Source organism: Temnothorax curvispinosus, unplaced genomic scaffold (genome assembly GCF_003070985.1).
Source record: "Temnothorax curvispinosus isolate PA1 unplaced genomic scaffold, ASM307098v1 QBEX01015410.1, whole genome shotgun sequence".
NCBI lineage: Eukaryota > Metazoa > Arthropoda > Insecta > Hymenoptera > Formicidae > Temnothorax > Temnothorax curvispinosus.
The window spans coordinates 681,536-696,290 of record NW_020225190.1 but is presented as its reverse complement, the minus strand read 5'-3'; the positions used below and the strand labels follow the sequence as shown (position 1 = coordinate 696,290).

Here is a 14,755-nt window from a genome sequence, read left to right as displayed (position 1 = left end):
GAGAGGAAAACGAAACGAAGAGCGACGCGACGCGTCGTGGACGCCGGGTGGCGCGAAAGTGGGGGGAACGGAGCAGCGCGGCGGTTTTACGTGCGGTCCCCACTCCCCCCACCCGCGCGCGCTCTCAAGCGGCTCGCGCGCGCGTGCGCGTCTCCCGAGCGACGCCGAGTCGAGCGGCTGAGTCGCCGAGACCGCGCGAAGTTAGCGGCCGGCCGGCAGTGTCGTGCGACACCTCGGCCGATTCGTTGCGTCTTTCTGAGCTGAGTGCGTGAAACAGTGCGCGGGAAGTGACACGCGTCGCGAGACACCGGCTCTCGTTGAACGAAATCATCAAGCGGACTGTCGAGCTGCCTTCGGACGACCAGTTGTAATTCAAACGGTCAGCGAAGGTGAGTCGTTCAACGCGATCATGGACGCTCGCTGAGAACGTCGCTCGAGCTCCTTTCCGTTGGTGCGTCTTCGACAACCGATGACAGCGGACTTGTCAGCGCGACAGTTAACGCGTGACGTACGACGCTTTGTGACGGCTTTATAGGTGGAGCGGGGCATTGTGAGGCCGAGAACGAACGATCCCCTTTCGTGGAAGGAATCGCGCGAGCATTGTGAACGTCGAGTCATTTGCGCGCAACACTGTGAGACACACCGGTGCGCGGTGACGTGCTTGTTCGACGCGACCCGCGGACTGCGGCACTTCCGACAATAGTGACGAGGGACAGGAATCGTTGAGAGGATTTCGACGGATCCGTGAGTTTTACTTATCTCCGAGAATCTGGTCCGGCGAGAGACGTACGCGTCCACGCGAATGCCGAAACGTCGCGGTGTGATTCGCCGAGCGGCGGCGCGCGCGCATGCTCCATTTTGAAAATTTGAAATTTACAGGTGACTCGCGTCGACGGGCGAACGCGCGCGCTTGAGATCGCGACATCGCGTATATACGCCGCATCCGGGATTGTTCCTCGAGTATGTGCGCTACGGCGGGATTCTCGTGCTTCCTGGTGTCCGCGCGCGTCTCATACGATTGACTTTTGTGTATCGCGTCTTGTGCGTTTCGCCGTGGGACAACATGGCACGCAGGGATCACCGCCAATTATGCACGCTGTTCTTCCTGCTCCTCTTCGCGGACATCTTGAAAGGTAAGTCTTCCAACACTTTTCACGCCGACATTTTGGAGAATTTTGGAGCTCGAAAGGATGCGAGAGATTTCTGTCGTTTGATAAGCTGGATAAAGTGCGCCGGACTTATAACGTGATAATCGGGATTTTATGATCTTATAGAGATATTTCTCGATTAACATTGATTTTTCTTTACAGTCGCTCATGTTGCGATTATATGTTTATTATACTTAACTGTAAAAGAGACAGAAATTGTTTTTTTTATTTTTTTTTGATGAATTTAATCGATTTTTTTCAACATATGTTTCGCAATCTGTAGATAATGTCTTGAATCAATCTTAATATTTTCCGAATTCCAACACGAACTGTCGACAAACGATTCAGTAACGTGGACATTTTCTTGCTAACGATATTAATAAATACTAACGATAAGTGCGCCGTTATTTCCTCGCAGTCTTTCATTCGCTTTATCAGCGGTTTAATCGGAAGAGTTCTCGAGGCATACGATAAAGCAAACGTTTAATCTCCACTCGAAATTTGCGATTGGCCGAAACGATTCGAGGGTACTTTCAACTTCTGTTCTTCTTCATAAACATTCAACAAGTGGCGACAGGTCCACTGGCTCGTGTGAGTTAAGTTCACGAGAGCTTTTCAAATCGCCCGAACTCCGCGAGGACTTTTCCCGTCGTAAAATATCCAACTTTACTGCACCGATCCAAAATACGCCTTGTTATACATGGTGTTTACGCATGTTTCGCGTAAACCTTCTATGAATAAATTATATATAGATGTAATGCATGTATGTAAATCATTTTACAACATATATAATTCGCAGAAATTATTAATTTTAATAGAACATTTATTATAGCAATTACAACTAATTTTACATGCAATAGTTTATTAAAATTTCAATTTGCATTCTTATTTCGCAAGTCGTTATTTTGAATTTATATTCTTTTGACCGGTAAATTCCATTTCGCATACAAATCGCTAAATTTTGTATCATTAATCGAGAAATTCCGATAATCAGAATGTCCTCTTGTTTTACTAAAATTCATGAATAGACGAGCTATCGAGTTATCGGCTAAAGGATTAAAGTAAAGTAAAGTTTTTCTACTGGAAGTGGCGCTCGGAGCTCTTTACTTATCTCGATAAGACATCTTTCGTAATAAAATATCGAGTTGTCGTTACTCGAACTGTTTATTGCGTGATTTTCGTGTCTATACGTAGCAGCAGACGTTTCAGCGCTCGCAGACACTGTAATTTGTAAACGATTTAAAGCATTTCACGCCCCGTTAGCCAGGGTAATAGGTTCTCTTTTAATTACCGTCTAATGTACTTTTACCGTCTCCCTTGACACCCACTCTGGCCGCCTAACAGGCAACGCTTTTCGCTTATCGACGGTTGAGCCCAAGAGGCGAATTCTACGACAAGATCCCGGACCAATTTTTCCTGCCTGATTTCCTACCCCAAAGCTAATTGAAATTAAAATCGACGCGCTTCACAGAATATTTGTGCTCAAATTAATAATAGAAGGATAAACGTGCCTTTTTTTTAGCAACTCCATTCTTCCTTATAAAAAAGCAACGATAATTGCTTTTTATTTTTTTATGATATTTTACAGAGAATTATATGAAAAAATTATAATTTAACATTTTCGGAAATATTATATTAATTGATATTATCATCGCTCAATCCTTGGAATTTCACCATGAGTTGTTAACATTTAGTTATTTTCATTTCGAATGCATAGAACGTATAATTTAAAAATTTAAGCATAATATATTCGTTACGTGAGAACTTAAAAGAGAAAACATGTAGCAACATTATTCATGAAAATTGCCGCGGCCTTTGGTCTCGTGAATATTCATTAAAAGGTAAAAATAGGCAAGGAAACGATATATAAACCTGTGTTCATACACATATTATAATTTTTTATCGTATCGTATACACACCCTATCGATTTAATAACGCGATGGTGTTTAATGAAATTAGCGCAAAGCGGATGACTGCGGGTTTCTGCATAATATTATGGCTATGTTTATACGGGTATTAAATTTTAAAGAACAATTTTAATATATCATAAATACGATACACCAGCGGGTTTTATACCCGAATTAGACTATTTCTTTAGCTATGATCGAGTGGATTCAGAGAGAAGGGGTTGTTCATAAAAATTCTTTTAACGTCAATGCGCGCTAAATTCGTAGATTATTACGTCGACCGCTGAGATCGTAGCGATATAGAGCCTCCGTTCTCTCTTTTTCTTCCATGATTTATTTATGCGTTCAAGTTTCGAGACGCGCGATTTTATTGGCTTGTAAATAACGGATATTATGCGCGGCGACGCATCCCCGCGTTTAAGGACTCCATCGGACGTTATTTAGAGCTCAAAGGGAACGGCGCGAAGCGTGACGGTACAACGAAATATCACGATGATGATGCCGTGCCGGAGAGGGTGAGGAAACTCGTAAGTCTCCCTCGTTTTCTTTTGTCACCGCTCACGAATTTTACTGGAGTTCTATGCTAATATATTACTGTCGGTAATTAGCAGCCGAGTCGTCCCATTATTTTTACCTTAGTCCTTTTCAATGCGAACAAATGCGCTAATTTATTTTAACTCGTGACTGTCAATGTGACGCTTATTATGCAGAGAGAGAGAAAGAGAACAGAATGATATATAATTGAAGTAAGATATATATTTTAACAGGGAAAGAGAAATAAACTCCAGATTTATTAAAACATTTTTCTGAAAACACCCTAAAATTCGTAAACAATTTTTTAAGCGGATATATACGATGAAAATGAATTACATTTTCTTGAAATATATACATAAAAGATACTGGTAATAAAAGAAAATTATTGGGAATATATCTCAGCGTTTGACTTAGTTTCAAGCGAGCATTGGAATCCTTTTTTATCCCTTTTTGTTCTTGACAATCTTACTCGAGACTACGAGATAGCACATAACATTGAAACGTGGTGCGAATGCTATGTGCGGGCCGAAAATGATCATATACATATAGTAGCAGATCGTGACAGAATTTCTTTCCGTTACCGCACCAGAAAATCGTTATCGAATAGGTACATTATAATTCTTGTAAACTCAGCTGCATAACCTTATAAAATAATATGTGAGTTTGAATAAAAGTATTATTTAATTAGCACATTAGAGTTTTTATTCAAATTTTATCTACTTTTGGAAAATCATTTATTCGTTAATTTTTTTTTTCAAATCTTTGATGTTAAAAAAAATTGCAGCAGAAAAAACACAATGCTGCGTCACAATATCTTAATGATATATTACCACACGTAATATAAATTAAGGAGTATTTCGAATCTTATGGATACAATGGGAATGATAATTTTTTACTGACGGTTTACTCCTCGATCTTGGCTTTGGCGAAAGTACAAAGCAGCGATGTACGCGTTAGAAACGTCAACCGGCGAAAGCGAGAAGGAACAAGTCGTTCGCGAAAGGAGCGTGTAACGATCCGCGTGGCTTTATACTTCTTGCGATCGTAAATAGTAGCCAGGCGACATCCGTGAGGCGACAACCGTAAGCCGTGTTGTATCGAGCACCGTGGCGAAACGCTTACACGGGAGGATTGGTATAATGGCGCGTACGTTTACTTCTGCGGGGTGCGAGGATGAGTAATTTACGCGGTTGTTTTTCATCGTATATTAGACGGGCGCCAGTTAACAGCATCGACGCGCTTAATGATAGATAAGTCCGACTGATTGTACATCGCTTATATTCGCAGATATGACTTATCTTCCTATAAATCGCGAATTGTGTGATCCCTTGCGTTCTTCTTCTTTTTATCTCCGTGATTTTTCTGAATAAGTTGACTATGGTTAGGGATGCCTCCTAGTACAATATCAAAGTGTATAAATACTGATTGTTGAATATTGATGCTAACTGTATTACGAAAGTATATATGGACTAATTTTAAACATAAAATATCCAAGAGTAATTTTTAAAAATATATAACATTTTGAGATATAACATTACATTTTTCTTCTTATATTTTGTATTGAGCTGAAAGATCTGTCTTACAATAGAAATTAACAAAAAGAAGGGAAATAATTAAATACTGACATTATTTCATAGTGAAGAACGCTTGAAGTCTGATCCACCATTCTTTATTGTCATAAAATTTGTTTCTCATAATTTATTATAACATATATTTTCGGAGAAATAAAAATGTATATTTATGTACACGATATCAAATAATTGAAATCGAGTAATTCTGTTTTCCCCCTGCTTGCCTTCTCGAGTCTTTCAGCGCTACATATTCATTGATATATACGCATTTTCATCGTGGCGGTACTGAAATTCGGGCACAAAAGAAAACGAGCGGTGCGTCACGCCGTTTAAGCCACCCCCGCGTAAGCTCGTATCGATTTTAATTAAACTATAAATATGTATGGACCGTTAGCCGCGGGATGAAAATTCGAATTATCGCGTTGATCTCGCGCAAAGGTCCCCTCGGCGATTACGAATTCCCTTGCGTCCTAATACGCATGTATTTTTAATATATTTTTAATAATCATAGACCAAGTCAACAACTAATACTGAATGCTGGGTAATTGTCAAATATTAATTATCTACAGATTAAATAGATACCGTATTTTTTCAAGTATAATACGAATGCTTTCCAATCAGAAAGATAAGATAATAGAAAATATTCTTTTAAAAAACAAATTTATAGCGTTTTTAATGCTAATAAAATATTTTGTTGCTAAAATTAATTCTATATATTATACTATGTATTCTAAGAATAAGATATCATGTAAATTGTTTTTCCTACAATCAAGGAAAATAAATGTAAAATTACTTGTAAGGTTTTTTAGAGGTTAACGTGAAGAAACACGATGTATTTGTCATAAATATGACAAAAATGCATCAGGTCGACGTTCGAGTCGAATCGTATGTGGGTAGTTGAGTCTTTGGAGACTAAAATTTAGTCCGTGTCATTATGCCGAGTCATAAATTTGGCGAAATCTCCAGAAGGAGCTTCTTCCACATTTCTTCCTCTCATGTTGCCCATATCGCGCACAATAGGAATGATCGCACAAAGAACCGTAGTCTACGTAGGGACGAAATAAATTCGAAGTATCTCGTCGCTAAAATATCGGTGCACTTTATCACTAACTCGAAGGAAATCGTATTGCACGATGGCGCGCGTCGCAGACCTATTGTTCTCGTCTCGTTCGTCCGATGAAGTTGAGACTCCCCTCAATGTTCTTTTCTGTCGACGACGTCAGTTTCGTAGGCTATCAAAAAAAACGTCCATATGATGCTTCTGAAATTTTTAAGAGAAATGAATTGAGAAGGAAAGAGGAAGTTTAGCAGTAATTGTACCAGCATATCGTACATATAAGATTTTTTTTCCGTATGTAATGTATATATTGATTAAAATTTTCTGACATTAACAGTTTTAAATGGTCTTCCGTGATTTTTATATCAATTAATGTAATAAATATATTACTTATGGATACATATTAACTTTCCTGCCTCGCGAAGAGAATAATTTATACATCAGTTCATTTTAATCGCCAATTAAACGTTAATTTATTCAATGCATTTAATGATTATAATTGATGAGCTGCTAATATCTTTTAGCATTATAAAGCTAGCACAAAAAGGTTTAAACCGATTTGCGAGTTTTTTCTGCCGTAATAGCTTTAAACTAGCTCTTTTATTCGGGCAAAGAACAATATTTTTCTTTTGCTTTTGGTAACAGAATCATAAACGAATCACGATCACAACACAGTCTTGAAAAAACAGTCGAGCGTGCTACGGTGTCGCGCCTAGTATTTCTTTTTTCGAGCTAAAGCACATAGGGACACGTACTGAAAAGAAACGATAAATATCGACTCTATCCCCACACAAGGAAATATTTATACCTTCCGCAATGAACAGTCATTACAGACAGTTAATAATAATCGCTTTGTGTGAATTCTACAGAATACTTTGGTCTCGCATTTCTTTTTATCTATGGAATTTTTAATCAATTAGTATTTAGAGTTGATCTCGTTTTAATAATAATTTCAGAGTACTAATAGTTTTTATCTAACGACAAAAGAGAATTAAAAATTTAGAAATTTTTGTAAATTAATAACTTTTTTGCCAATTAGCACACTGACTGGCCACGTTATCCAATATACGAGAGAAATCATTTTTATTCTATAAATATATCGAATTTTCCAATATGGTTTAAATGCTTACTGCTTTAGTGTTTTATTATAAATCATTTAACAACGTTATTTCTTTTCGAGGATGTACATGATTAAAACGAATATCACTACTAGCAGTGTGTGTGTGCGTGTGCGTGTGCGTGTGCGTGTGTGATTAAGAGATTTATTCTATTTATTACTAAATTAATCTAATCAATAAAGATTAAATCGATAATTATATAGGAAGATCTTCACAACTTGTAAAAAATCCTGTACTATGGAGATAGGGTCCTTACAGATTCGCTCCAAAATTCAATGCACATCGGGGCTTGTATAGAAGAACGTTGTACGCTTGTGTGAGAAAGGGGGTAAGATAAAGAGACTCGGGACGGAGTTTCTTCAGATTTTATCGTGGTCGAAACGTTAGATTACATTGTTTCGTCCGAAACAAATTGCTCCGGCTATTCCGTCGGAGTGGACTCTCGCGAGGGATTTCGTACTACTACGTTCCTCCTCCAAAGTTCCATCGCAGATAGTCCCTTGGTCCTCACCGGAGAGAGCCCTTTAGCCCTACCGCGGACTTGATGAGTCTGGCGGTCTGGTAACGCTTTCGAGACGTCCTTAGCGAAGGCCAGCCTGCTCGTTCTATATTTGCGAGGACATCGCGTCGCGAGTATCGCGTGACGGTAATAAACAGCAACGGGAATGAGCGAGTAAGAGGGAACAGCCGCAAGTCGGAGAGTCGCGAGTGGGAAACGACGCGAGGAGGAGGCGAGAGGGAAAAAAAGGAGAGAAAGGGTGGATGGAGAAGAAGGGGGTTGAAAGTCAGTCCGGAGCCAAAGTCAATGCCCGGCGAGTGAGGGCGTATAAATCTACGGCTTAAATTTAGATCGCCGCGAAAACGTCGTCTCCCGCTTCTATACGGTGGTCCGAGAGTCGGCCGGTGCTGCCACCGTAACGAAGCTATTTAAATTAAAAAAAAAAAATAATTTTTAATATTTTTTGAATAGTAATTTTGACATTTCACATTGCTGATAGAACAACGTCACTCAACGAACTGTTTTCGTATATGTATATTCCAAACAAGTGCTATTTTCTTTTCAAAGAAATTGCCTTATTTTTCGTAGTCAACATTTTCCGGAACAAATTCTGCTTTTTACGTGAAACGTATTAACATATCGCCTTTAATTCCACATTTTTTCCAAGCTCTTTCCATTCGAAGGCGCTGCTTATTCGAGAGAGTGGCGATTGTATTTAAATGTACACTGAAGTAACCTGCAAGTAGATAAAGCACACATACGCGTTCTCAACCATCTATATGAAGATACCAACGCAAATGCGAGGCCGACTATGAATCTCGTTTACGTTTGCATTCTAATCTAATACTGCACACCGTGTACATTCCGAGATTGCGGCAAAGTGCACATTCAAGCGGACAGTTTTCAGCGCGCAAAGTTGGCGGACGGAAAATGCTTGCTTCGAACATTGCGAGTTAACATCTGCGAGTCATTTCGCCGCGTTATTTCTACCGGGCTTCGTCGAATGCGCTTCGCGACGTTCCTTTTGCTCGCGCTTTGTCCACATGAGAGTGCTTCCAAAGCGACAGATTTAATTATCGCGCCTATCTCCCGTTCGCGGTCGTGCACACGCTTTTTCCCTCCGCTTATACTTCTTGCAATCAATGGTACGCGATATTGCGTTATCCAAACTGGAACGAATGAGATCACCGTGTTCCTAGAATGATATCCGAAGTAACAGCGTAATCGGTATCGTTGTCCGATAAAGGTATACTCAGTACTCTTGTATACTCAGCATCATATAGATAATGTATTTTATAGCTGAGAGGAGTATCACATACAAAATCTATGGAATATTATATTGCTGTAAATCCCGTTGTCGCGTTGCAGAATTAGGGAAACGTAATAATAATATGACGATGATAACGCGGAATAACAAAAATTGGAAATTCTAGTAGAGATCGAAAGAGAAAGAGAGGGAGAAAGAGAGAGAAGGATAGAAATATTTCGCAGCTATTGCACGTTTACATTACCATTTGGCGGGAGTACGATCAAAAGCGCGGAAGGCTTCAATAATATCGGGATGCGTTTTCGTCCGGTGCAATATTCGGCGCGACGTTGTACAATATGCCCGTCCTCTAAAACGGGGCAGTATCGTTTCAACTGCAATTCATTGGGTGTGCCTTTGAATGCAACCGGGTAGATGGCAAATACGGGCGCGCGCGGGGGAAATACATCTATTTTATTCCGATAACTTTTCTAAATTGCAAACGGCAATTTTGAACGAATCATTTATCAAGACTGATCGACGTATCTTATTTTTGCTGTGCATCAGCGATCTTTCGAGATTGAATCAGGTTTGCGCGTAAATAGAACAGAATTTAAATTTTGATAGATCTTATCAATTCTTTCACTGTAAAATAATCGAGAGTTGTCTCTGTATTCGCACGTGACAATGAAAACACGATGATTGACGTAATATATACCCGTAAATATTAACATTGAAAATCTAATTGAAATTATAACAATTTTTAATCTCTAACAACGAAGTGTCGCAAATATATTTCAGTTGTGATGGCTCAATGAATTTATTATTCCGGTTCGCGAAAGTCAAGGTTCTACCTCATTGCGTAGGTATATATGCGCATTCGCAGAATGTCCAGAGACGAATATATCGCTCGAAATTGCACGAGGCGAGCGCAACGAACGTGTATGGCGGACGGGTATACCGTGATTTAATTAATTAGCGCGAATTAATCCCAATTAGTGAATCTTGTCTGACGACTGGCAGGTGAGTGGGCCCTCTTCGTTATACGTGAAAGGTATGCCGGTGCTTTCACACCGAGAACATTGTCGAAATTCTCGTCCGTTTTAGTATCATGGCCAATAGGGTGCAGTCATATTCACTGGTTAATATTATTTCGTGATTGTTAATCTTCTTTAATGAAGAAAAAATACTCTTAATAATGCTTAAGCGCTTATTAAATTTTCACATTTAATAAGTTATAAACCGATTTGAGATTTAATAATTTTGATAATAATATAGTGGCGTAAAATAAATAATATTGAAATAAATAATGGTGGAAATAAACAAAGTGTTAGAATGATATGTGTGCAAGTAAAAATTTCCGACGCATATGTGATCGATACTTCCTTTATAATTGTCGATTTGTGGCTGCGGAGGAATTAAGCGCAGTAAACTGAAATTAATCTGAAGCCCTTGTTGGAAAAGCGAGCGCGCTTTCATCGCAATACTCGCTTTCATGTAGTTATAATTAATATCCGGTCGCTCAATTCAAATATCATCGGACGGAACAGGTAAAAGGTTTTTATGCCATCACGTGATTTAATGCTACGATTGTCGGGGTAATTCATATCGCGCATCGTTTGATTTCAATCCATGGGATATGAAATAGAATTCGATTCGCGCTGTAAATCTCCTGGTCATTATAAGACAAGCGCGTGAAATCGTGTCATGCTGTACTGTACGCATTGAAACGACAGTAATATACGTTTTTTTTAAATACAAATTCTGTATAATAACAACGTTTCATATTTCACATATTTTCAACACGATTTTTCTTAGCGAAAATTATTGTATGCTTCCTTTTTAATAACCTTTTACTGTACAACTTTAAATAATTAAAGTAAATATTTAATATTAAACTTAAATATTGATTATTAAATATAAATTCTGTGAAAGTTTGCATGAAATTAAAGAATAAAAAATTGGTGGTCATTTATTTGCTGTTTAAATTTGATTTTTGAGAAATGATTTCATTTTTTTTGTTACTATTCAAAGATTTTGATACTTCGATGTTCTAGTAAGCGAAATATCTGTGTATATGACAAAGTATCTCGTTTGAAATAAAATATCAAGCTTTCCTCGAATTATTTCATTTATATCGAACTGATGATATTTGATTCGTGCACAGTCCTTTGCGTTATAGAATCCCCGATGCGATATGGTATCGTATCGTATACAATTCGGGTCGTATCAACGATCCCGGCGGAAGTCGCCGAACGGTTGCGGGTATCGGTATAACGGGTATTAATTAATTCTGTGATACACGAGGAAAATACCCCGGCGAAATGATTCCTCCTGCCATACCCCGAGGCTACCAATCGTATCAGTCTACCGTGCCATCCCGCCTCTTCCCGCGCGTCCGCTTGTCTTTCTCTTAGCGGAATTAATTGAAACGCACAAAACAGTCTCATTAAGACGAGACAGGTCGAGCTCTCGATCGATATGTGGTGACGGGGTTGCTGCGCGTCGACGGGGACCAAAAATAAAATAAAACCAAGTACGTTATACGTATATAGGGCGCGCGTCGCTATTCATCCGTCGATCGCGGACGCAGGATTCCTATAGGTATGTACATTCACTCGATTTCAACCTCGCGTCGCGTCGTTCCCGAAACTCCATCGGGATATACACCCCGTGCGTCCGCCGGGGCGACTCCCGCAATCCGCGGAAACCTGATTTTTCCTGAAATCTGAAATTCCGCGCGCGTTCTCTCGTCTCGACGCTCAATTAAAATCGAACGCTTTCGTACATAAAAGCGGCAAATATCGACGGCAAACGGATCGCGCGACACAGCGTGGATTCTAGTGCATTTAATCAAGCATTTAATGCAACGCTCAACGCGTATATATCGAACATTCGGAGTTTGCTTGAGCCTGTGTTCAATACGATTCAGATTTATAATAGTTCCGCTTTTCAGAGTGAAAATGTGAATGAGGTAACTTAATTTATGATATAGAACAATTTTAAATTTCTTGCTTCAACGAAGTATTAATGCTTTCAAAATCTTTAATGTTAATACTTTAAAACTTGCAAAGAGAAAAAGATGGTATTTTATAAATTTTAATACATACCTACATATAATTGTTTCAATTTTGAGTAAAAATAATGTCGTGTACTTATGATTTATTACGTAAAGAAAATCTTATAAGATAAGGGTACATATTTTCAAAAAACATGCTTATTAGATAATATAATGCTCCAAATAACTTGTTACGTATTTATTCTAATGTATTCGGTATCATAAAAATGCGTATAATAATTCTGAATTACTATTTAAAAATTTGGGGAATTATACTTTCTCCAATTTTCCTCGTATTTCGAGCGACATGATGTTCTGCGTGGAAACTTAATTTGCGACGCAGAATCTTGTGATAGCACTTGCGAAAACTTTAGAAATTGTGCACGAAAGCTATATTATGATTTTCAGAGGTAGAGAGAACTTGTTGCGAAAGATTCGAGATGCAATTTCTGTCGGTTTCACGTCAATGCGGCGCGCAAACATTGGTTTTGACTGGTGTTTCACACAACTAGTTGCAGCAAGCTCCATCGCTCGATTCGAACTTCGGCGGTCGTACGTTCACGCGCGAGTATATTGTACCACCCTATACATCCATCATGCGAATATTTCGACTTGCTTGCGACCCCTCTCTCTCTCTCTCTCTCTCTCTCTCTCTCTCTCTCTCTTTCTCTCTAAATGCATCTCGTTGATTAACTCGCAAGGGTCGCTGACGGGCTGCACTCGAAAGGAAATACCTTGCCGAGGCCTCGTCGGGCGGCGTATTACCGTGTATGCCTATGACTGCGTGCCTACGCTAATATGCGAGCCGCGAATACCGTTCCTCGTATACACAAAGCTAATCTAATCGAACGTTATGTCCGGCCTGATGCACTCTCTCTCGGCAATAGGCGGACCGGTTGCCGGGCGGTGCAAATATGCGAACGCGCGCGTTTCGGAAGTGCACGCGGCCGTTTAGTAATTACGCATTCGGCCGGCCCGAAAAACGCATCTATGCCATCGTTTAATCGACGTTATATAACGCGAGCGTTTCGAATCGCCCGCCGCTGTTGATATTTCGTATGCATACGCACGTTATTTATTGATCGTGATCGCAGACAGATGCTTTGAAACAGCAAATATTTACCTTCTGTTTGTATTATCTTTCGTAGAGCGATTAATTGCGCCAGTATCATTTTGTATAATAAAATTGATCATACCGATGCCATTTTAAGCGGAGAAATTAATTATGCTTACTTTTTGCACTTTATTTACTAAAATATTTTTCAAAAATATTACATTTTTAATTATATTTCAAATATTTTGCGTCATGAAAAATATACAAAGCTGTAAGCAAAAATTTAAATCTCCTTAAACAAAACACATTGAAGTTTATATTTTAATTATTAAGTGAATTAAACGACGTCATATTTTTTCCTTTTTGAGAAAGAAAACACTTTGTGAAATTACTTAATGTAGAATACGGTATGACGTTATTATAATAGTCTGTAAGTTTACAAAGAGTATACAAACTTTACGTCCTCTGCACAAAATAATTATACTGGAAAATTGGTATATGCAGATTTTTTTTCTCAACTTCTATCGTTATTCCGCTTAACGACTCGTATATAAAGCTACGTCTGTTCATGAGAATATCCTACGCAGAACGAAAGGAAGAAGTAAAACTAACGGTAACGATAATAATTATTGGATGATAATAATTACGACGCTGAAACGACGCGGACGCTGGAAAGGGGCAGAGACGTTCCGCACAAATTACGTCGGGGCGAACTCCGAGGGATGTTCATTCACAGCGGGCGGTTTCGGGTATCTCTTCGCGATCGCGCCCGAAATCATTACGGCAGCGATTGTGCGAGAGAAGTCTCCTCTTTGAAGTCTCGCGTCGCGTCTTCGTAATTCGTAACAAACGACGACGCACAACCCTCCCTATGTCGTCGGCCTCCTTTCTCTCGGCGCTCCTGCAATTTTAGCTCGCAGTAAACCGTGAAACTTCGCGTCTCTCGTTTCTCGCAGCGTTTCGACCTCGACGCACTCATTCGGGATTTCGAGAGGCACTCCGCGCGACAAAGTCGGAACTCGGCTTGTTATTTCGCCGGCGAGAACTCGACGGAGATGCGTGAATACCGACGCGATTAAGGCAGCCCCGGCTCCTTCCGATCTCGATTTTAATTGCGCGAAATCTCGACACGACGATTTCTTTGCGAGACACGCTTATGCCTCGCTTTTCTGAAGCGGCCTTTTTGGCGCCGCCCTTCTACGGAATCTCTTTGGTAGACCCCAATAAACCTGCCCCGCAACATATGCTTGACGGAATTTGCGTTCGCGTTTCACGCTCGTGTGCGTACGCGCGCGTGAAATAAACCGCGCACGGGGTTCGTGTTGGTCTGGGGCTCATTTTCCAGGGGTGTCATTATGAACTACCAGATATTAAATTTGCGTCGGTCGACCTGCCCGCGGTTACCGTGGAGACCCCGTTCGCACCCTCGCGGCATAGAGCTTTCCGTGGCTTTGCGATTATTATTAGCGCAGGGAACGTCTACTGGTGGCCGTTTAATGAATATATAACCCCCACGTGAGTTCCGATTAAATTTTCGTTAAGTAATCGACGCGCTGGAAAAAT

The 14,755-nt window shown here is 39.9% G+C and overlaps 1 protein-coding gene across 1 annotated transcript in view; it reads left to right on the top strand.

The window, feature by feature from the left end:
* Positions 1-242: 242 nt before the first annotated feature.
* LOC112465627 (tyrosine-protein kinase transmembrane receptor Ror) overlaps positions 243-14,755 on the top strand; it is a 238,617-nt gene continuing 224,104 nt past the window's right edge. The window contains exons 1-2 of the mRNA XM_025033257.1: positions 243-744; positions 880-1,133. Coding sequence (XP_024889025.1) covers positions 1,064-1,133 — 70 coding nt within the window. The 5' untranslated portion in view covers positions 243-744; positions 880-1,063. The remainder of the gene's footprint in view (positions 745-879; positions 1,134-14,755) is intronic.